The sequence below is a fragment of the Thermomyces dupontii genome (assembly GCF_041956625.1).
Source record: "Thermomyces dupontii strain NRRL 2155 unplaced genomic scaffold VTN31scaffold_1, whole genome shotgun sequence".
NCBI lineage: Eukaryota > Fungi > Ascomycota > Eurotiomycetes > Eurotiales > Trichocomaceae > Thermomyces > Thermomyces dupontii.
In genome coordinates this window covers 1,101,621-1,122,474 of record NW_027192307.1, presented here as the reverse complement: position 1 = coordinate 1,122,474, position 20,854 = coordinate 1,101,621, and the positions used below count along the sequence as shown (strand labels likewise).

The 20,854-nt window shown below is 54.4% G+C and overlaps 5 protein-coding genes across 5 annotated transcripts; 2 read left to right on the top strand and 3 right to left on the bottom strand.

The window, feature by feature from the left end:
* Positions 1-11: 11 nt before the first annotated feature.
* VTN31DRAFT_427 (uncharacterized protein) lies at positions 12-3,463 on the bottom strand (the record flags this gene model as incomplete). The annotated part of the gene is made up of 2 exons (XM_069404639.1): positions 12-1,301; positions 1,358-3,463. 2 exons carry the CDS (start codon positions 3,461-3,463, stop codon positions 12-14), a joined length of 3,396 nt encoding a protein of 1,131 aa, XP_069263283.1.
* A 628-nt stretch (positions 3,464-4,091) lies between these two features.
* VTN31DRAFT_426 (uncharacterized protein) lies at positions 4,092-5,819 on the bottom strand (the record flags this gene model as incomplete). Its single annotated transcript, XM_069404628.1, has 1 exon — positions 4,092-5,819. The coding sequence occupies one exon, from the start codon at positions 5,817-5,819 to the stop codon at positions 4,092-4,094; it is 1,728 nt and encodes a 575-aa protein (XP_069263282.1).
* An 825-nt stretch (positions 5,820-6,644) lies between these two features.
* Positions 6,645-7,112, top strand: VTN31DRAFT_425 (uncharacterized protein; the record flags this gene model as incomplete). Its single annotated transcript, XM_069404617.1, has 2 exons — positions 6,645-6,708; positions 6,796-7,112. 2 exons carry the CDS (start codon positions 6,645-6,647, stop codon positions 7,110-7,112), a joined length of 381 nt encoding a protein of 126 aa, XP_069263281.1.
* A 4,151-nt stretch (positions 7,113-11,263) lies between these two features.
* VTN31DRAFT_424 (uncharacterized protein) lies at positions 11,264-14,487 on the top strand (the record flags this gene model as incomplete). The annotated part of the gene is made up of 2 exons (XM_069404606.1): positions 11,264-11,522; positions 11,597-14,487. The coding sequence occupies 2 exons, from the start codon at positions 11,264-11,266 to the stop codon at positions 14,485-14,487; spliced, it is 3,150 nt and encodes a 1,049-aa protein (XP_069263280.1).
* Positions 14,488-14,698: 211 nt separating this feature from the next.
* Positions 14,699-15,052, bottom strand: VTN31DRAFT_423 (uncharacterized protein; the record flags this gene model as incomplete). Its single annotated transcript, XM_069404595.1, has 2 exons — positions 14,699-14,909; positions 15,000-15,052. 2 exons carry the CDS (start codon positions 15,050-15,052, stop codon positions 14,699-14,701), a joined length of 264 nt encoding a protein of 87 aa, XP_069263279.1.
* Positions 15,053-20,854: the final 5,802 nt, after the last annotated feature.

The window sequence follows — 20,854 nt, the reverse complement described above, 5'->3', positions numbered from 1 at the left end:
TTCGCCTCACTTCACTCGAAAGTCATCTTGATCTCGCCCTCATCAGGCTCAGCCCAGGCATTGTGCTCCAGTATCGCGGTTTGATCGCCGCCGAAGCTCAGGCCAGCGGGCGCGGTTGAACTAGTATGCAAGGGTGGTCGAGAAAATGCCGCCAAAGGATCAGCCTGCGACGGATCTCGAAAATCGGTGTCGAAGGTTAATCGAGGCTCTTCCTCCCCAGGAACGCCGGGCCCCGAGTCTAATTTACCGGGCTCAGGCGCCTTAGTTGGCTCAGTCGCAGGGGTGGAGGACGCCATCTCGGAGACCACCGCATCATCGGCACTGTAGGAATGCTTGAGCTCAGGCCGACTACTCTCCGACGACGGGGCCGGGGCGTCCCGAGATGAGCTCAGGTCCAGCTTCATCGGAGGAAGCGTGGATTCCAACTGCTTGACCTCGATCTGCTCGGACTCCAGTTCAGCTCGGATCGCATCAATGTCAAAGAGAACGTTCTGGTTGGCATCGCTCGCGCTGTTGTCAGACTGCGGCGAGCTGGTGACAGCGTTCACGTCGTACATCTCCCAGCCCTTCTTCTGTGCGAGGCGAGAGCGTTTGAATATGCCAAATCGTCTCTTGTCCGGCTTCGCCTCCGCTTCGCGACGGGCTTCGTCAATCTCGCGGATCAGCTCACGCTGCCGCTCGGCATGGTCATCAGGATCTGGATCTTCGATCTCGGCAAATTCGTCACTCAAGACCTCCCAACCAACTTGTCGCAGAATCCGAGGCATGGCGGCTCGATAATTCATGTGGCCGCTGACCAAGTTGGTCACGTCAACGTTCTCCAGTCCTGGTATGTCTTTTACCGGGGCCAAGCCGGCAACCCGCATGATGCCGCCGCTGGTGGCACGGAAAAGGTATCCCAGAATCCAGTCATTGGACGAGTACCCGTTTACGAAACGACCAGAAACCACGCTGCGGGCTTTCAGGTATTCATCTTTGTTCGCGACGATGGGCGAACCGAAGAGATAGACGTTCTGTACGAGGCCATAGGCGCCCTTCTTGGCCAGTTCCTTGAGACACGAGAAGATCACCCTTGCGCCGAGGGAGAATCCAAGCAACGTGATCGGTCGTTTTCCCAGATTGCGATCCATGATCGAGTCCGCCAGGATCAACCCAGCAGCATTAGCTCGCACCAGCGACACGTTCCAGGGATTATCAATGAGATAGGCTAGCTTTGACAGCACAATTGGCAGCTGTAGTGCTCCCATGAGCGCCGTCAGGATAGTGCTCCCGAGAACTTGCTGCAAACCCTGGGTCAAGGCCTGATACAATGTTAGGATCGTCCGCATTAGGCTTTTAAGGGCAGCAGCCAACCAACCTCTGTCGCCAGAATATTAATGGTTTGACCCATACTTTGCAACATCTCCGGCTCCCAATATACCGAGTATAGATCACCCATGATCGGGTCAACTGTACTAAAAGGCAGCCGGACATCGTCGACCTTACCAGTCATCCAACCCGAGATTGTGACGATCAAGTTGACCCTCTTATTGTTGTGAAGGGGTCGGTACTCAAAAGTTTTCACAGCGCCTGTACGCCGATTTGACGCCCTGAGGCCAGTAATACCTCCCGTGAGGGTTGCACCTGATGCGATCAGAGCGGTGCCGCCAGCCCCGCCGAAGAACGCTCCTGTGCCCGAGATACCGATCGTGGTGAGCCCGGCGGCCAGGCCAGCTCCAATAACAGGGGCAAGAAGTCCCGCTGAAAGACCGATGATGAGGCCACCACTGACAGTGGCTAAGCCCATAATCATATACTTGCTCTTAAGAGCTTGCTTACGCCTCGCCTCCATGTTTTCAGCCTCGTCCCAAGTCTCTTTGCTCGCCTCCTGCTCCATTTCTAGCGCATCAATGACTCTCTTCTCAAAATGACAGATCTGGAGCCAGGAAATATCAAGCGCGCTGCCGACTTGCTCCAACAGTGTGCGGGAGCGGGCATCGTAAGTAGAATCTGATATGAGGACGAGGAAAAGATCGCAGAGTACCGTCCAACGCAGATCTAGCTCGATGTTTTCGGATGTCGGTAACTGCGAGGGCGACTGAACCTCTGGAACATCATCCTCGGTCCGCTCATTGCCCGGCGAGCATGAGGCCTGCTGTTGTGCGCCGGAAGGCGGCCTTGAATCCTCCCCGGATGGAGATCGATTATTCTCATCGCTGCTTCTACTAGGCGACTCGACAGAATCTGAAGACGGGCTGGAAGGGTTGTCCGTCTTGGCCATCGGATTTTTGACGCGGGTATTTCGCATCAAAGGGGGAACGAGGTCCGCCGGCTGCACACCGTGCTCCGATAGCTGTTCGATCATCACCTGTTCGGCAGCGTCAATATCCATGTGGCCAAACAGCCGGATCATCACCGCTTGGCCCCATTTCTTCATATCGTCCACAGCATTACGCAGCTCCTTCTTTGAAGACTTTGTAGAAGGGATGTTTTCCAAATCCGTGGTCATCTTATGGATTACCAGCCGGACAACCCCTACATAGGCAATTCGTTGACCTTCTGTGAGGAGTTCTTTTGTGGCCTGCAGCTGGCTAAGCGGATCCCGAACATTGTCGTCAATGCCGGCTGAGGTCCCATGCCCTTCCTTAAACAAGTAGCTAGTATTCTCGTCCATGCTCGCTGCTGAGGCAGAATCATCGTCATCCAGCCGAATTCGAGTATATCCTTTTCCTGCTCCTCCCAAGCCAGAGTACACTGCTTCATCGTCCTCTGGGACCGAGCCCTTTGCAACGAGTCTTCCGTAATCATCGTAATGGTCAAGCTCACCAAGCGCAGGCATGGCCTTCCATTCTCCCACATCGTCATTGCTGCTAGCTTCATCGTCATCGGCGGTGGGATCGGCTAATCGCTGATGTGACCATGCGGACACTCCTGCGGATACTTTGCGAGTGTGACTGCCCTGCACGTCCTGAGAATCAGCGTTCTCGGACGTAGTCGAGGCGTCCGGAACTACAAGGGCATTATCATTATTATCGGAGGTCGAGCGAGATCCAGTATTGGCGGATTCTTCGGCCTTGTCCACAGCACCTGCGGACTGGGTCCCCTCCTTGTCCTGTACGGACGGCGATGGAGAGGCGCTGTCGTTTCTTTTAGGTGGCTCGCTCGACTCCTTGGATTTCGCTTTCGACGACGCCTCCGGATTTTTGCGAAACAGCCGGCTCTTTGATCCCGCCCGCGAATCTTTCTTCCGAACGGGCAGACCAAACTCATCCAACTCTACCTGAGGCTTCGCATTATCCGGTCCCTGAGCGGCAGCTTCTTTTGGAGCCGGCTGTCGAGCACGATCCCGAGGGTCTCTCGAGGCAGCGGCTGCCGGCGCCGCTGGTTCGTTGCGTTCGGCCGTGCCCGAGTGCGCACCAGGCGGCGGATGATCTACCTCGTCAACTTGGCGCTCATCTCCTCCTTGTTTTTCTGCCGAGGACATGTTGGGCTGACAATGGCAAGAAGATCACAATGCCGTTTCTCCGTCTTTCGCACTCGATGTTGATCGGTCGACCGGCTCGTCCTGATCTTCGCTTGAACCCATTCGCGGTATTCGGCCCAGAGTCCTGTCCTGAGCAATCACAGACGCAGGTCCAGGGTAAGGGAAATGGTTCAGCAGCTGACGTTGAAGGCGGTGGTGAGACTTGTAAGTGGAACCCACCGAGGGTGACTCTAGATCGAACGTGTCGCGGTTTCAAGACGAACGCGTCATCGAGGAAACTTCTCCATTTCTCCAGGGAACGTCTCGTTATTAGTGAAGGCAACACTCTTGTTCAAGAACAGTACTCCGTAGCACTTCAGTTCCCTTAGTCAGGGGTCTTCAGGGGGGGAAGCTTGATTCAAGGCGGACCTGAACAAGGTTCAGTCCTTGGGCCAACCGGAAACGGAAGAGGAAAAAAAAAAATGCAACCACCATTGACATCAAGACTTCCACGAACACTCCGGAACTGAAATGGATTGTATTACGGAAAACGATACTTGGATAGCATAGATGCATGGTTCTTGTTTGCCTCTATGATGCAATCTAAGGCTGATCAAGTATGACGGCGAGGGATATCCGATTCTCCAACTCATGAGACTGTCACAAATCCATCCCAGTTCTCCAAAGCAGCTCGAATATCTTGCTCGTACATCAAAAGTCCTCCAGCGAAACTCAACTGCTCTCGCTTTTTGCCAGGGATGTTGGCTCCCATATACCAAGAATCTGCCAGAGGGAACAATGTCCTATCGGACAGGCTATCAATCTTCTCTTTCCAGAGCTTTTCCGCCTGAGGAGTAGGTTCAACGGACTTTAATCCGCTATTGACAATCTTGTCAACGGCGTCGACTATCCACCGAGCCTGCATCTCGATCGATGAGGGCCCGTTCGAAAGTGCAGTCGGTCCGTGAGGGCCGTACAGAAAGAACATGTTGGGATATCCGTGGTGCGCCAATCCAAGATACGTGTTGACGCCTTGTTTCCACTCGTCCGCAAGCAGCGTCCCAGTTGTGCTTTTCAGACCCATCCTCATCATGCTCCCGCTGACCGCGTCAAAGCCAGTGGCTAAGGCGATGACATCGACTTCATGCAGCACTCCATCGCTGGTGACAATGCCCTCTGGCTTGACCTCAGTGATCTTGTTCTCTCGAACATTGACGATCTTGACATGGGGCTTGTCTAGCATCTCGTAATAGTCCTGCTCCAAAGACGGCCGTTTTGTCCCAAACGGGTGGATTGGCTCCAACGGAGCCAGGAGGTCTCTCTTTACTGGATCAGTGATCCGAGCGCGAGTTTTCTTTGCCCAGAAGTTGTAGGCTTCGCGGTTCGCTTTCAGATCATACAAAAGATCGCCGAAGTTGGCAACCCAGAACGCAAAGCCACCTCGTTGGTACAGGTTCTCATAGAAGGCCTCCCGCTCCTCCGGGCTGACGTCAAAGGTGAGAGTTTTGGAGAATTCATACTGGAAACCAGCGAAAGTGGTCTCGCGGTAGCGGAAGAGGTCTGGATAGGTAGACTTGCGCGCCTTTTGTTCGGCCGCGGTGAGTTTTCCTTGTCGCATGGGCAACGCGAGGTTGGGAGTTCTTTGAAAGACAGTCAATTGGTCGGCTTCCTTGGCCCATTCTTGACAGATCTGAACGCCGGTGGCCCCGGTTCCGATGACGGCAGCCCTCTTTCCCCGCACATCGACCCCTTCTTCAGGCCAATCGGATGAGTGGTGAATATCTCCCTTGAATGTCTCAAGCCCAGGGAAGTCGGGAATGTACCGCTTAGCCGCCATGCCTGTACACACGAGGAAGAACCTCGCGTTCGTGGTTTGGCCATCCTCCGTGGAGATGTTCCACGTCTGCCTGACAGTATCGAACTGAGCGCCGACCACTTTCTTGTGGAACTCCACATCCTTTTTCACATCAAACACGCGCTCAATGTGCTGGAAGTACCGGCGAATTTCCCTCCAGTCGGGGTATTTCTCGGTCCACGTCCAATCCTTCCACGCTTCAGGCATCGAGAATTCGTAGACGGGAATCTCGGAATCAACCCGAGCGCCAGGATAGCGGTTCCAATACCACGTGCCGCCCAGGTCGGCTCCCTGTTCATATACGCGGCAACGGTATCCCAGCTTCCGCAAGTGGATTAGAAGATACAGGCCTCCAAAACCCGCCCCAACGATGAGGCAGTCGTAGTTAGGGTTTGAATGACCACCGGAGTTCTTTGTTGTCTGCTTGGACTGGGCCTCATTGCGAATGGCACTGCCATCTATCCAGGCCTTTGCCTGGAGGAGGCGATGGTGACTGTTATGGGAGGACGACTCCGATGTCATTGGGACTGAGCTTGCCAAAGATGTTTTGCTATATCAACCGTGAAGTAACGTTGAAAGGTCTCAGTGACAGTTATTAATAGATTCAAAAAAAATGTCAATCTACTCAGGGCTTGCAGTACTTTATAAGAACAGCGCTCCTTGCGCCTCGGGGCAATGTCCTCGGGAGATTGGGCATGCATCCTCATTCTCGAATCATAACCCCTGCCTGTGCTCTTCAAGTCGCTAAATTCGTGCTCCGAACGTGGTACAGCCAAAGTAAGTTAGTTTGTGCATGGTATGGCTACAAATCAGCGGTCGAGAACAAGTCGTTCAGCCGGCCTTGACTCGAGAAACCTGCCCTGCATGGAACAAGAGCCAGACAATGGCAACCGGATATCCATATCGGGATGTACGGGGTATAGGGTTTGGAATATGCGGGGAAATCAGCTCGATGTTGTATTCGGCATTCAGTCCGATCTGCTCCTTTGTATGATGGTCGTTGAGCTGGACTCCTCGCGAGGGGACAAGGACTGGGGTCGAAAATCTTCCGCGGCGCGACCATAACGGTCAAAACGTCGTCGCTCAATACTGAACGTCGTCAATCCCGCAGAATAATAATGATTCATACTAGTTTGAACTGCCGGTTTGGTTGCTCTGGTCAACTGTCCGAGTCTTCTTTTTTCAAGCCCGAGTACGGAGTACTCCGTACTTGGAAATGACTACTATCTCGTCTTCCCCTGAGTATTGCTGTTCGGAACAGTTGATATTAGTCAGCTTCTGCGTGAGCTGTTGTTTGAGGTGCAGTTTCACAAACCACAGCACCATGTTGTCCCTCCACAGACTGGAATGGAGACGAGGCTTGCGGAAACCTTGCCGAGGATCCGCAGAGCCAAGATTCTTTGCAAATTCGGTTAGAAACTTAGAAAAGCACATGATCTTTGGGAGCGAGACACGTGACAAAATCTGGGGTTACTGATGGCGTTGATACTGGATGTAGGCCTGAGGCGCCGAGCGGATCGCCATCCGGAGGTGACGTCAGAATCGAAGGCAAGCGCGCTATGGAGTACTTTCCTGGCCCCAAGATCACCTGGTGTCGTGCGCCTCCCCAAGGCCCTCGAGCTCGGGTTCTCTCAAGCTGCCGTTGCCTGCATGTCGGCTATCGTGACATTTGCCCCCCGTCGGGCAATGCAGGTGTCCAGTGATAACATTGACCAATCCCGGAGAGCGTTCGGAACGTCGGAAGCGCCCGCCGCTTATGACTGGAGGGAATCAAAAGAGCCTCAATCGCGACTAGGCGTCGCAATTCTGCAATGAGACTCGGTGGCGATATTGAGTGGAGTCTGGCAGCATTAGAAGCTAGAAATTTTGTGTGGGAAGATGGAATGGTGATGCGTATCTCAGTTCAATAGCTCAAGAACTTTGTGAGACTAATAGAATCACTGCCCGCAGATTGACCAACTACAAGCACTCGTAGCAATAGTAGTTGTTCGGTATTTTGGGAATGATGCCAGCCTATTCAGTGAAACGATCAGGCGCTCTCGCAGACATCAGCAAAGTGGCCGGCTCAGGACTGCGGTTGGGCCTGGTGCTCAACGCAGTGGCCTGTCAGGTCGCCGTGTCAGGAATCGACATCCACAGCATTTCCAAGGGCGTCTCTCTCTTCGCAACCGTCTTGAAGCAGACGAGTAAGCAGCTGCATCAAGATGATTCGTTGCATACAATGGAATGCCTGGAGATTGCGCAAAAGATCAGCCTGCAGGCAAGGGCGATCTTCAGGGAGATCGAGGATATGCTCGATCAAGTTCAAAAACAGGATCAGCAGTCAACGCTCACCATCCAGGAGCGGTTCAGGATGTGCTTTCGGAAGCACCGGGTGACCTATTTTTTGGCCCACCTCGAGTCCATCAAATTCAGCTTGGTGGTAATTGTGCAAGTCTTGCAGTTGGCGCAGACTCTGGAATCTCGAAGGTACGACATGAGTTCATATGATTCCCAGAGATAGTACCGATTAAAACCATCCTTCTTTAGATCCCTTTCATATTCTAGCGACGATTCGATCGCCCAGGATCGGGCAGAGGTTCAGAATATGCTCATCGTGAGGTATTGGTCCATCAAGAGATTGGACCGTCTTTGGGATCTAGCCAGGCAGGAAGCGCTGGACGCACGTCGACATGAACAAGACAAATCATTCGATCAAACGTCCAATATACCGGAAATACCACCGAAGCTACCTGTTATTCCCTTTGGCGTGGAGACGAGTCTGAAGGGCATGGAAGAGTCGCCGAGTGATATGCTGTCATTGACTGCCGCCGTTCTAGATTCGCTTTTGGACCGTTTGGCATTTCTGACGAGCAGTCCACACAATAACGCACGTGCGGACTCTGGCATGCAAATGCCGTGGCCGGATATCTCTTCGGACAGTGAAGATGACCAGTCCAGCAATGACGCCCCAGACTCGCCCCGCGGGTATTATCTCGAAGGCCCAACTACGGACTGGAGGAAACCACATTCCCAAGAAGCGAGACAGCGAGCAGCACGATTAAGACAAGTGTATGCTGACAAGCAACCGAGGGTGGAAAGTGATTCAGACTCTTCGGAGTCCTCGAAATATTCAAAACGAAACCCAGATCGACCCTCATCAACTGACTTTCCCGAACAAGGGCAATACGCCTCGCCATCGTGGGATGAAGATGGCGGCATTCCTATCCCCAACCGTCGAAGCGAGCCCCGGCCTTACGCATATTCTGGGACGAGCGCGGGATCTGGGAGCGACCGCGACGGCCCAATGAGGGCCTGGCGACGTGAAGATATCCGTCCCAGCGCTCGCACATCAGTCCCAGACGGCATTGATAACCGACCCCCTTCGCCTTCTCCTCGCCAAAGTCGCCCCATTCCGATGCCCCCGCGCGGCGATCCTCGCTCTCCCGATCGAATGACCTCGTCAATGCCGCTTCCACCTAATCGACCACCGCAGACTGACCCTAACCACCAACATGTCATTCATTCTCCCATTACTGATACGCGTCCGTCGAGTCACAGCAACAATCAATACCCGTATCATCAACCGCCTCGACCACAGCCTTCCTCATCTCATCATCATTTGACGCGGACCAGGTCCCAGAGCTCTGCTACGTCCTCCCAGTCACCGACACACCAGCCTCGTCATCACCATCGGCATCATCATAGCCGGCCATCACATTCACACGAATCGTCACGCGATCGCCGTAAGGAACGAAGACGGACAGCAGCCCGGAATATACTTGGAGTGTCTGCTATTGCTGGCTTCATGGATGCCCTTGAGTCATTTATATTCTAGCACCTACTGTACTAGTTCTTTTGCGCTTTAGCACGGTTACCTAATATTACTACGACAGGAGCCATTTTTGTCATTCCATGTACTGTTTTGAATGCAGACAGAACCCTTCATTTGCAGGACAACCTTCGCACTCATACCAATAACCTTAACCCCAACCAAGACTACACATTGTGAACTCCTCAAGGCGCACATCTGTTTGCCGCACATTGTTGGGCGCTGTGGAAGCTCCAGAACTGTGGGAGGTCCCCTGGAGAATTGCCCGAATGGCCGAAGAGATTTTTTCTTGAGCGCTCCGCAGTCAAGTTGCCAGATCTTGAATGCTGAAGCTGACAGGAATGAGCAAGCCATGTACTAACTAGAAGTCTACCTAGAGGTTTGAATCTTAACAACAAGCAAAAAAAAAGACTTCTGGCCTGGCTATTGTGGTGACTGAATTGATTGCTACAGTATTGGCTGCTGAACCTTCGCCCCCCCTGTAAGCCTCTTGGACAAAGCCAGCCTCAGAAAGATGCGCCGATTCTCAACAAAACGTCTTAGGGTCATATCTTGACAGCATACTATCTACATGACGGAAAAGGCGAGACAGATGCGTAAGCATCAACCAAACCGCATTCATTGGCACGGGGTTCGACGAAGAAATGGATTGAAAACTTAGGAAAGAACTCAGTCACCTGGCGGATGGAGAACGTTATCTTCTCTCTCATGGGATGGGTCGTCGAATAGCCCAGGCGGTGCCTTCGCTTTGGGAGAGTACTATGATGGCAAATAGCCGAGCTGCTTCATAATCGATGGACTGTGATATTACACTCCAAATACATGTTTACATGGATTTGATGTTTCTAATGATTATTTCAGCGTGCGAGGGGGTTTCTGCTATTCAAGTATTCAGTCTCATTGAATACTAGTAAGTACTACTAGTCTTTGCCTACAAGACAATAATCTGGCAGCCAGCCGGCAGCGCTTTGTTGCAATGGATTTGATTCTGTTAGAGTAGGATCCTCTTCAGCTTAGACCAGGGGCTTTCATCGTTCAAAAATAGAAGCTATACCGGGTGATCCAAGGAGGGATGAGGTTTTTGGACCGACTCACCGTCCAAGCTTCGCTCATTTCAGTCAAATTCAAATTCGAAAACCCGCAGGACAAGGTTTTGGCTGTTCTGCAGCTTTGCTTGTTCAAGAGGTTGCCACTGACTGTGCGCTATGGCGCGTGGCGAACAACGTTCAAACTTCAAACGTTGTGTGTTCAATGTACTCCGTACTCGTCCAGGTTCGAACATAACTAGGAGTACGACTTTTCCCTGATCATCATCATGCTCTTGAAGGTTCTGAAGTCTGAACTGGAGTTCAACTAGTGTCCATTATGTATTCGATTACAAATCTCAGTGACAATGATTGCAAGGCTGCTTGTTAACAATAAACAACTCAACGTTCAATCTGCAAAACAAACTTTTCCTGCTTCATTCCATGGCTTGGCAAATTTTCCTCTCTTGGATCAGCCTTATCGCGAAGTCCAGACCCTGGCATCATGCAGCCTCATGCATGATCGATCGCTGCACCAGTCATTTCCATGCACTGCATGGACCCATTGTCGGTTTTACGGTTTGCCGTCATGAATTCACGATAAACGTGCCAGAAGTGCTTCGCGGAGCAGGCATTGAAATTCACAAGCATAAACTCCTGATAGTGTAGCTCTAAAGGAATAGACGCGTAGCTGGACTCAGTGATCTGCTCATCCTGGCACTTGATGGAGTACCAGCGGAGAAAAAAAAAATGCATCAAAAAGTCTTTGACGGCGCGCCACTCTCTAACCCCATCGCGGCGGCAGCAAATCATCGTTGCGCATTGTATCATATATTCGCATCTTGAATCTCGAGTGGTGATGCTCCATGTGGCCAAACCGGCCCGGCTGTTAACAAAGAGACTCCCCCGTCAGCCATCAACTAGGTTCCGGAGCGCTCGTCAGTATCGAGGCTCTTCAGTTGATTGTGATTGTGGTGACACATCAGGGACTGGGTGATTAATTGCTTGCTCGGTACAGATTCTGTGATAGAACAGAGATTGCTCCACCATCATCTCTCACACACCTGGCGACAAACAATGTCGTGACATCAACGGCCTTATCGCCTGAGGCGGCCTTTCTGTTATCCACCATGCTGTCCTCGCTCCTCCGTCCCAAGAAGCCGCGGGCACCCACCGACCGCGCCCCGTTTCCCTCGCCGTTCGATGCGCAGGAGACTACTCCGTTTCTACCGAATCGCCCGCGTCGTCGGGTCGACATCGACAATGAGGATGACGATGGCAGTGTCAGTTTCTCCCACGAGGAGGAGGAAGAAGAAGATGAAGAAGAGCTGAATGATGAGGATGGAGGCAATGGGTCACTGTTGCCCATATTTTCGGCATCTCACTTAGGTGCAGTCGCAAATCTGTTCGCATCACGAATAAATACACGGATTGAATGGCTAATGGACTTGGTGCCGTGATAGATGCCCTGCCTGTGTACGATATCACCCATGTCATTCGTCTCCTCGTCATCAGCCGGTGCGAAACCACCCTGACTTGGGACCAGCTGCGGTCTCCTCAGATTTCACAGTTCCTCCTAAAACCGATACAGAAGAAAATTCGAGATTCGCACTTTAATCGGGCAACGATCTACGCGCTGATGGCCAATTGCCTACAGTTCCAAAAAGAGGTGAATAGCAACCCTGGAAACAGCGGCACCAATCGGACACGTGCGATGGTGTGCGAGCTCCTGGCAATGAAACTGTTGAAGGAATTCACGACAAGGGAGCTGATCGACGCGTTGTCCTATGAATTTTTCCCGCTGCAAGGCCAGACGCCGCCGACCACGGCCACGACGCTGCCGGGCGCCGGCCGGAGTTCCAGCTCAAAAAGCAAGCCCATAGCTGCCAGCCCGGTGCGCATATCTTGTCTGGAGATAGCTATTCTTGCTCAGGCGAAGCGGTTTCTAGCGCATCCACTGGTCGTTCAGCAACTGGAAGCCATCTGGGCAGGTACCATTGTGTTTCATTCGGCTGCCGATCGTTTGCACCGGAAGGAGGCCCAGGGCGTCCAATTCTCTCGGGATTATGGTTCTTTTGCACAGGCCAAACCGTTCAGTAATATTTGGCACAGTGCCAACGTCCGGTCCGGTAACCAGCCTCAAGGCGTGGAGCCCCCGCGACGAATGGTGACCCTGTATGATCCTCGAGATGCATCACTGTTCAAGCTGTCAAGGTTGCGGGTGCCGCGATACCGGCATTTTCTCTCCACGTTGTCGTTCGCGGCCTTGCTGGGCCTCTATCTGGCGGTTCTAATCCAACGGAACCTGCACATCACCGTCCTGGAAGTATTATTCTGGTTTTGGAGCGCCGGATTCATCTTGGACGAGCTGGTGTGTTTCAACGAGCAGGGCTTCCGCCTTTACTTGATGAGCTTCTGGAATGTCTTTGATCTGGGAATATTGCTGCTGTTGTTCTGCTACTGCTTCCTGCGCATTTACGGCATGATGTCGCCGGATGGATACCAGGAGTCGATCCTGGACCAAGCATATGACATCCTCGCGGCCAACGCAGTGCTGCTCTTCCCGCGTTTATTCTCGGTGCTGGACCACTACAAGTACTTTTCACAGCTATTAATCGCTTTCCGCATCATGGCAGGGGATCTGGTGGCCGTGTGTATCCTCATCGTGGTCGCCTGTAGCGGCTTTTTCATCGCGTTTACATTCTCGTTTGGCGCGTCAAACTCGCCCGCCGGCGTCGCTTATGCGTTGTTTCAGATGCTGATGGGATTTACCCCGGCCGCCTGGAGCCTCTGGGAGGAGTACAACACTCTGGGACGAATCATCCTCACGATTTTTCTTTTTATATGCCACTTTGTGGTTGTGACCATCCTGATTACAGTGCTGACCAACTCCTTCATGGAAATCGTGCGGAATGCCCATGAGGAACACCAGTTCGTTTTTGCGGTCAACACCATTTCCATGGTCAAATCAGATGCATTATTCTCCTACATCGCGCCCACCAATATCCTCGGCTGGATCATCACACCGCTACGGTATATCATGCCGTTTTGGCAGTTTGTCAAGCTCAACCGCACCATCATCAAAATAACTCACTTTCCCGTCCTCTTTAGCATATGCTTTTATGAAAAGGCCATTCTTAGCTCGTCGATGTTTGATCGCGCCGATCTGGTCAACGCGGGGACTCGGTCCGGAGCTGTACTGCGCGCCCGCCGGGACCGACAGAACCGATTTGATGCCCTGCACCGAGCCAATCGGTTCTGGAGACGAGAGCCGTCAATTGCTACACACCAGCAGGACCGAACGCTTGACGAGGTCTTCCGGAGGCCGTTCCGGCATGGGTCGATCTGTCAGAGTCCCGATGGGCGCCGCAAGTCGATCATGGTCAACAACTGGATGCGAGATCTGGGGTCCGTACATCCTCCGGAGGAGGACGATCCGAACGAGGTGGAGTACCTGGAAAGACAAAGGCGACCAGTCTCTCGACGATTTACGGGCCAGTTGAAGAGCTTGACGGAGACGACGCGCTCGGTGGCGTCCGACCCGGAGGAGTTCCTGGGCCATTCGACGCTTCGGTCGGTTGCCGAGGACGTGGTCATGGGCCATCATCCGTCGTCAGGGCAATCCCCGCACGTGCTCAAACACACGGATAACGAGGGTGATGACGAGCGGACGAGCGATGACAACGATGACGGATGGGGGGAGGACGACAGGGAGTCATCCAGCAGAGATCCCGAGACGGGTGACCCGACGCCAAGGGCCAGCGGGAAGTCCACACCGAAATTCTACAGCTCGCGGCCGTCGACAGCGGTGCTGCGGTCGCGGCGAAACAGCCCAACACGGCGGAGGGTCCCACGCAATTCCGGCGGGCCGTCGCACCAGCGGAATTCGTCAGGCGCGACGATGCTCTACAACCCCGCGACGACGGCTTCCGAGAGCGAGGGCGGGATAAGCCCACGGAATGACCGTCCCCACTATCACCACCGACGCGGGCGTCGCTCAAACCGATTCGACACCGCGCCACCGACCCCGGGACACCGGACGCCGAAGCGCAACGGTGACGATGATCGCCGCCTTCCGCCACAGTCGCCGACGTTCATGTCCGCGCCGGACGTTGCAGGCATCGGACTGGATTTGAGCGGCGGACTGCCTTCGAGCCTTGCCACGCAGTTCCTGTACTCGGGCGGTGAGTCCGGCAACAGTCGGGATGACCGCGACGTGCTCAACAAGTTGGTCCTGGCGCGGATGAACAATCTCGAGGAGGGGTTCCGAGAGGTGATCCGGGAAGTCAAGGATCTGCGGCAGGGACGGAGTCTTGGTGGAACGGGGGAACCCTCGACGTCTGGTCATTCATAGATACTTTTTTCTCTTGCGCGAATAAGTCACATAGTACGAATAATGAGTATGTAATAGTATCATTATTCATTACACAAACCCAATCAACCAACCTGCCTCGTCAAAATCACAACCCCAGTATAACCCTAAGCTTATTCCTATCCCCAACCATCCCCGTCCAAAAAATAAAAACCCAACCACCGTCGCTGTGGCCTAGAATGGATTCTTCCTTTCAACCCCTCCTCCTCGGCGACGACGCCTCACTCACCGGCACCGCCTGCCCCAATTTCTGCGGATCCTCAGACAACGTCTCCGTCTTGCGCATCCGCCGGCGGTCCTCCTGCGTGGTCAAGGAGTTGGTCCCACTGGGTTTCTGTGCGCGGAAGAACAGCGCAGCGCCGGTGATGACGCCGACGATGGCCAGGAGGGCTCTGTTGCGGGTCCTGCATTGGGGATTGTTAGTTTGGTTCTTTTTTTTGGCCCGGGGGGGGGGGAGGAGGGGGGGTTGGGTTGGGATTGGGTTCGTTCGTTACATTACGGCCGAGCGGCGGCCATAGGTCATTGAGCTGCCGGTTGAGAGTGCCATTTTGTTTCTTGTTTTTTTCTCCCTTTTTGTTGATTGTTGTAGTTTAGTTTGGTGACGGTTGTTTGTGATGTGGATTGAGAGAATTGATTGATAACAAGGAGAGAATATATAAAGTATCAGCCGTTGGTACAATGACAGCAATCTACTGGCTGGTGCTATGCACTGTTGTAGTGCTCTGTGGCGACGAATTGTGGTGGTTCTCATGGAGATCTCGTCGTGTTGACGTCAGTCAGCCTCAAAAAGCACCGAGGGACTGACAATCAATTTGTTTGGTACTACACATTGATGACTTGATATTTTGTGCATCGCAACACTTGCATTGCATTAACGATATTGGATGATAGCAAGTATGTAGTAGTTATCTTTTTTTTTTTCAGAAATGGTTGCGCTGCATGGGATGGAGCTGACTACGAAGCTCTGGAAAGTGGTTCTCCCTTCAGGGCATGGAGAGTCACGTGACAACATTTGGAATCGAAATGTTGGGAGGACTAATAGAAGATTACAATGTCCTGAAGAGGGCGCAATTTGCGCCCGATATGGGATATAGGACGGAGCTGCCCATCATGTCTACTTAGCAGAACGTCCGAAGGGGATGGTATGGAAATAAGACAAGATGGGCAGTTCCACTCTCCCGCACTATAGCCCTGGCCGACTGAAATCACTCTCCTGTAGGGACTCGGTTGACGGGCGAATGATAATGATACAGGTTTATGATAATAATACCTCGGGTAGAATACAATCATGGACGAGGTACATCGGAAGACTCCCGTCTGGTCGTCCGTCCCTGCTCGCGCGGTGTGACCAATCGCACCTTCTTCGGGGATATCGTGTTGGCGGCTCCCTGACCAGCGGCCGCCGCCGCTGCGTCCGGCGGAAGAGGGTAATCCGACGCGAGCATCGCGCGGACGTTTTTCACGGCCCGGCTTTCGCCCGACACCCACGAGTCGCGCTTGGCGATGTTGCTCGACGAGCGGCGCAGGGCGGCGGACGTGCTCTGCTGCTGTTGCAGCCGCTGCATGAGCTCGCGATTTTCCTTGCGGCGCGGGCCCGGTCCGCAGTCGTGCATGCAGCCCGGAGTCGGGCACCCGCCTTCGCTGGTTTCGATGTCGCGGAGCCACCGCGCCATGCATACAACGTGCCCGCCGTGTCCGCACCCTTGGCACCACGACCAGAGGCCCAGCCCCATTGGCCGCGGCGGGGAGTAGGTCGAGTCCAGCTCCATCGCACTTTCGGACAGCGCCTGTGTGGCGTCCGAGGGGGGCAGTGATCGCACGCTGGCTGCGTCGACGTCGTCGGGCAAGTCGGACTGCGGGCCCCAAGTGGACGTCTCGAGCCATTCTGCCGGCGGGTCCAGGTTCAAACAGATGGGACAAGGCTGCTGTGCGACTCGGCAGCGGTGACACCGCCGGTTGTCCCGCACTGGGTTCTCATACGGCTTGTTGCAGGTGTAGCAGTACACGTTGATGAACGCGTCTGCCTGCGCGTACTCGTAGACCCGCGGGTACGCAGGCACGCAGAACTTGCGCAGTTCGGCCGCCTCCACGTACATGGAGTGGCGGAGGAGCTGCTCGTTATAAGCTCGGAAGACATCCCCGCTTTGGTGGGAAGGGAGGATCGTCTCGCAGCGGTCAAAGAGCAAATGGAACTTTTGCAGCAGGTGCGCCGCAGTCTGAACATCGACTGTGGTGCCTCCGTAGTAGTGCCGCACGGCTTCTTTCAGGATAGCCTCCGCGCTCCATGGCTTGCTGGCGAACAGCTCCGGCGACAACGGAAGGCTCAGCCTGTCCCAGTCGTCCTTTTCCTCGGGCTCATCTGGTTTCCCTTCTGTTGGTCCTTCGGATTCGCCCACTTTCCCGCTTTGCTCCACGATTAGCGGCGGGGGAGTCGATGGACGGTCGAGGTGCGTGGTGTCCACCTCTGCAAAATCATTCGGAAACGTGAAGTTGCTTTCCGCCTGCGGTCCAGGGTCCAAGGGCGAGGTATCCTCCTCCTCAGGTACTACTATCATACCACCATCCTCCTTTTCCCAACCAGGATAATCTATCCGAAGCGGGGTCCTTGGTGAGAACGAAGTCCCGATCGACTTTGCACGATTGGAACTGTCCGTCGACGCCGAAAACATCGGGAAGCTCTCCGTGGAGTCGTACCGAAAGAAGTTGGGTGGCCGTTGCGGTCGGTTTGCTTCGCTGGCCAAAGGTTCCAAATTGATAATTCTTCTCGGGATCACCTGGTAGTCACGGAGAGCGGCTCGCTTACTCTCCACTTCCTGCTCGTAATCATCTTCCGAAACTCTCCTCTCATAGCCGTGAGAAGAATATCGACGCCAGTCAGCCCGCTTTGCAATTGCTCGCGGCGCCGACCGCTGATTTGCGTCAGGATCACCGGGCAGATCATCGCGCAGCTGATCCGGCAGCGAGTTCTCCGACAATTCTGGTAGTCTGTCTGTCGAATCGGATGTCTGTCGCTGGGAACGCCGGCTTTCGATCTCGTATGTAGAAAGGCTACTCCCGGCAAGTTCGCTGGTCCTTCCACTGTAATAGGAACTGATCACTGACGGTGGCAAAGGCTGCAGGTCGACGACTTCGCCTGTCAGAGACGACAACTGAGTGGCCTGATTGCGTTGATATACTGGTGTGTCCGGCAGAGGCACAGCAAGAGGGGTAGCCAAGTTCGATGCGCTCTCAGCGTCACCCGCACCCGGGCCCCGCCGACGACCGTCCGTCTCCATCAGTCCTTTGAAAAAATTGGATTTGGCTTTCTCAGGCCGAGACTCCTGTGTCGTGCGTGACCCGAGCTGTCCCTCCGGTGGTTTCATCTTGCGCGACGGAGAGCCCGGGCCCTTTTGCTGCTGACGCGCCCTCTCGGCGCGCGTCGTGAGCTCATATTCGACTGCGTATCGGACGATCCTCCAGGTCTGTGCCAGTTTGTAGAGGCCAGCCTCCTCGGCGCATTCCGCATTGTGATTCAGATCATCTACCAGAACCCGGATCGGGTTTCTACGACGGTGCTTCGTAGCCAGATCTGGCGACAGCGTTGCATAGTGCCGTGCTAGGTAACGAAACAGATCAGCGCTCATTGAAAATCCCTCGAGATGCCCGACAACTCCACTCTGCCTCGGTCCTGCGGGAGATTTGCGTGCACCCAAGGATTTTTCCAAAGGTGTTATGACGGGAACATCATCTGTTCCCGGCGGAGTATTTCCTAATGACTTGCTCGACCGCGCTGCGGAAGTCTTGTGTTGCCTCGTACGGAAAAAGGCTGCGGGAATCGGGTCCTCCGATCCATCGTCCGGAAGGTCAAAGCTGTCATCGTCCGCCCGCTCCGCATCGAGCTTGGCGTGTAGCAGATCCGACGTACTAATGTTATGGGTCTTCGAGCGCTTCTGCGTGATGGAGAGAACATCGCCGGTTGGACTCCATGCAATCGCGCCCGGTGGCCTCCGATCCACGACTCGCGTCGCAGAACGGATATCGGACTGGATGAACAGGCCCGATTCGTTCACCGTCCAGAGCAAATCTTTGGATCGCCACAAGAAATCAGTGGTGACGGTATCGTAGCGGTCGATCTCCCGGAACGGGATATGCGGGCGGCGAAGATCCCATAGATGAAGACGCGGATCTTCCCTCTCATACGACGTCACCAGCTGCGTTGTTTGCCAGTGACCAGCACTCTGCGACCCAGATAACCATCCTGGTGGACGCCAGCGCACATTGCTGACGGGCTGAGGGGCGCGGAACTGTAATGTGGGCTTTTGTCGGCGCTCGGCGGAGGCAGAGAAGTCCCACACCTTGACTTGCTTGTCCGCCCCAGCGCTGACAAGGTGCCTTCCGTCGGGATGCCAATCAACGGCATAGCACGACTTGTCATGTGCCCCGATTTTGAGCTGGGGGGCCTTTGCATAGCGACAGTCCCACGACTGAATAGCCCCGCTATCGGCGGCAACGGCAAATAGGACACCGTCGCCGGAGGACCAGCGAACGTCACGTATCGCATCACTATTTCCGCTATACGACCGATTGCTAGTGCAGTTGGCGACCCCGCGATCCGTGGACGCCATTCGGAGATCCCACATACGGACAGTGCCGTCCTGGCTGCCGGAGAGTAGCCAGGCTGGGCGATGAGGGTTTACAGCGAGCCGATGAACTTGACGATTATGACCGTTGAAGCGCGCGAGCTCCAAGCCGGGTCGATGAAGATCATAGATGATGATCCGGCCATTCGCGGCGGCGGTCGCTATGATGGTATCAAAGTCACCATGTGCCCATTTGACGTCCTTGATGGCCAACTGGTCTTTCTGTTTGGCCGATAACGTGGCCGGTGCCGGGCGGGTAGATGAGCCACTGATGATGGCATGGCGGAGATTGAACTCTTCCACTATCGACCCTGGCAGCACGCGGATGGTTTTGAAGATCTCGCGACCCGCAACGACGGCATGGGTTTTCTGCGGGGAGATATCCAAGGAAGAAATCGTCAGTCCCGTCCGATGGGTGACTGTTTGGGGGACGTCGGGCCTGTTGCGGAAACGGTCAGTTTAATCATTCTTGCATGCCCTTCATCCACGATGTGCTCACAGAGACTTGGACCGCGCGCGTTTGAAATAATCCGGGAGACCGTTTCCGCTGCCTTCGGGCGGACTTGGAGGTCGCGAGGCGGAGAAGAAAGGCTGAGCCAGTCTCGCCAGGGCACTGGTTGCTCTGTTGGCGTAGGCTCGATGGCCATGCGGGACACCCCCTGACGGAGGGATTGACGGCGCGGCGGAATGGGATGAGGTGCTCGGTTCTGTCATTGTCACATCTGCTCGGCGCAGCGGGGAGAGATCGTCAAGGAGGGCACCTCATGGCCGCGACGTGGTGCGATAATCGTGGTCGACCAATCCGACCTGCATTTCACGGAGCGCGACAAATCAGGTGCCTCGTATCAAAGGAGGCGAAAGCAATTGTGACACGGCTGGGCGGGATCGTCGAATCTGAAATTTTGTTCCAGGCAAGTGCGAAGATCCAGTAAGCGTGTTACTCAACACCGGCGCAAGCCGCAGCGCGTACCCAGCCTCGCACTCGGCGTTGAGGGGTGTCGCGATCGATCACGGGGTCCCGCGGAGTGGCGCCGAGTCATGTGACTTTGAGTATTATGTAAGCGATTTGCCATTTCTTGGCACATTGGAGTGAGAGACTGGTCGCGAGACACACGCCAAACGAGACCTGGGACAGCTCCCGCGCAGAGGAGTTACACTGCATAGGACACCGATCTGCCGTCTTCACGATCGGGATCGAGATCTGGGGTAACTTATGTTGACCACCAGCAACGTTCCGCCGGGCATCGGGCCGTCTTTGCCAGGGGACGGCGGGCCGCTGTGCGTTCTCGGGTCTGCGGGTGCCCATCAAACCAAAGTGCTGAACGAAGTACTCTGTAGGTACTACGAATAGGAGGTACTGAACAGGGTGAACCTATCGAGTCCAGAGAGGGCTACTTGTAGCTGCACTTGGACAACAGGTACTCCGCGACTACTCTGTCCGATGTCGTCGATCTCTACGACTATGGGTATGTTCTCCGTCCTCGATACATCATCTGTTCAGCCACCACGTCACGAGATCTGGGGTTGCAGTGTGCATGCGGATGGCAGATGCATGTCTCGGCGGATCGACGATTTGGCGCTGTCTGCCATGTCTGGACTGGCTTGCATATCGATTGGAATCGCCCCTCTTCTCCATCCATTCCTCTCTCTCTCTCTCCCGTTCCCTGTTTCCTGCTGCGGTGAGCTTGATCTTGCCACCTAAGTGACAGATCAACTTTTGACCTTTCCAC